The sequence below is a fragment of the Poecilia reticulata genome, unplaced genomic scaffold, assembly GCF_000633615.1.
Source record: "Poecilia reticulata strain Guanapo unplaced genomic scaffold, Guppy_female_1.0+MT scaffold_293, whole genome shotgun sequence".
Classification (NCBI taxonomy): domain Eukaryota; kingdom Metazoa; phylum Chordata; class Actinopteri; order Cyprinodontiformes; family Poeciliidae; genus Poecilia; species Poecilia reticulata.
Genome location: NW_007615070.1, coordinates 47248 through 48723, shown reverse-complemented (window position 1 = coordinate 48723; position 1476 = coordinate 47248). Strand labels below are relative to the sequence as shown.

The window sequence follows — 1476 nt, the reverse complement described above, 5'->3', positions numbered from 1 at the left end:
TGTTGGTTCCTGCTGGTTCCTGTTGGTTCCTGCTGGTTCCTGCTGGTTCCTGTTGGTTCATGTTGGTTCCTGTTGGTTCCTCATCTCTTCGTCTCTTAGCTGAATTTGAATGAATCGTTAGTATTTTCTCTCTTTGCATCCGGGATCGACTGTCAGCATCTTTTAACCAAATGTTCTCTGATTAATGTCTGTTTTTACATGAATGCATCAGATGAAAGAGGACAGGGTGGACAGGCGTGGACAGGCGTGGACAGGGTGGACAGGCGTGGACAGGGTGGACAGACGTGGACAGGCGTGGACAGGGTGGACAGGCGTGGACAGGGTGGACAGGCGTGGGACGATTTAAAAAGGACTGATCGTGTCGATGCTTCATTCTTCAGGATTCTTCCTTGTTCTGGTTTGTATGTTTTTTTATTCTATTACTATAAATTTTGTTTATTGTCATACATGTTTAAAAAGGTTTATTCAACAGTATTTATACGAAATGATGTTAATTTTCATATGAAAATAAAAAATAAAAAAAATTTTCACAGAATTACAGAAATTTTAACACCAAGCAAAACTTTTAAGCTTCATTTCCAGAAACATTTAGAATGTTTTATTACATCTACTGATAAATCTATGTTGTAGCATCTGATTAATAAATGGTTATAATGTAAATTGGTTATATTTCATCTTTTTGTGTCTTTATTGACCTGTTTGCAGAATTTGCTGGATTTTGTTATTTGATGCAACAAATATATTCAGAAACAGAAAAATGTTTCAGGATTTCAGCAGCGAAACGTTTAGTTTGATATTTTTTAATCTGATTCCAGCAGATTTTCATACGGATAAATTTCTTCAGCTTCTTGTTTTCCTGTTTTTTCCTGTCAATATTTGTCATAGTTTCCATCTGCAGGTCTCAGTCATGATGGACGTTGGACTCTCGCTCCTGATGATCGCAGGTCTGTTATTTTATGCTCCATATTTTCTATTAATGTTAACAAACATTAAACTTTCTGCAGATGAATTAAAAACAGATCAGTTTATGTTACATCAAATAAGCTGGGAAATTATTTCCTGATACAATATTCATTAAGCCATTTATTTATTTATTTGTTTCTATGATTATTGTCACTTCTTGCCCTCCTTATGTTTACATCTCCTGACAGTTTTGGACAAAAAAAAAAGAACAATAAACAAAGAAACAGCAGAAAAACGTTTCTGTTTAGTTTTCCTGCTGCAGAACTAAAACATGCAGATTGTTTCCGGTTCTGTCTCATCTGTTAATCTCCACCGGACCTGATTTCAGTGTTTGTGGGACCCATACGGGTTCTGATCTGGCTGGTCGGACCCCATCAGCTGCATCGCCTCCTTTCTGTGCCTCTAATTTAAACTGAATTTTATAAAACGTTTTGGAAAAGTTGAGTTCCTGAAAAACTTTCCAGAGTTTCAGGAACTGCTGATCATCCATGAAACCAGAGTGATGTCGCCCCC

The 1476-nt window shown here is 36.9% G+C and overlaps 1 protein-coding gene across 1 annotated transcript in view; it reads left to right on the top strand.

Moving 5' to 3' along the window:
* The first annotated feature begins 349 nt into the window (after positions 1–349).
* The window catches only part of LOC103460794 (macrophage mannose receptor 1-like), a 6265-nt gene continuing 5138 nt past the window's right edge, over positions 350–1476 (top strand). Inside the window, exons 1-2 of the mRNA XM_008403100.2 lie at positions 350–397; positions 899–944. Coding sequence (XP_008401322.2) covers positions 365–397; positions 899–944 — 79 coding nt within the window. The 5' untranslated portion in view covers positions 350–364. The remainder of the gene's footprint in view (positions 398–898; positions 945–1476) is intronic.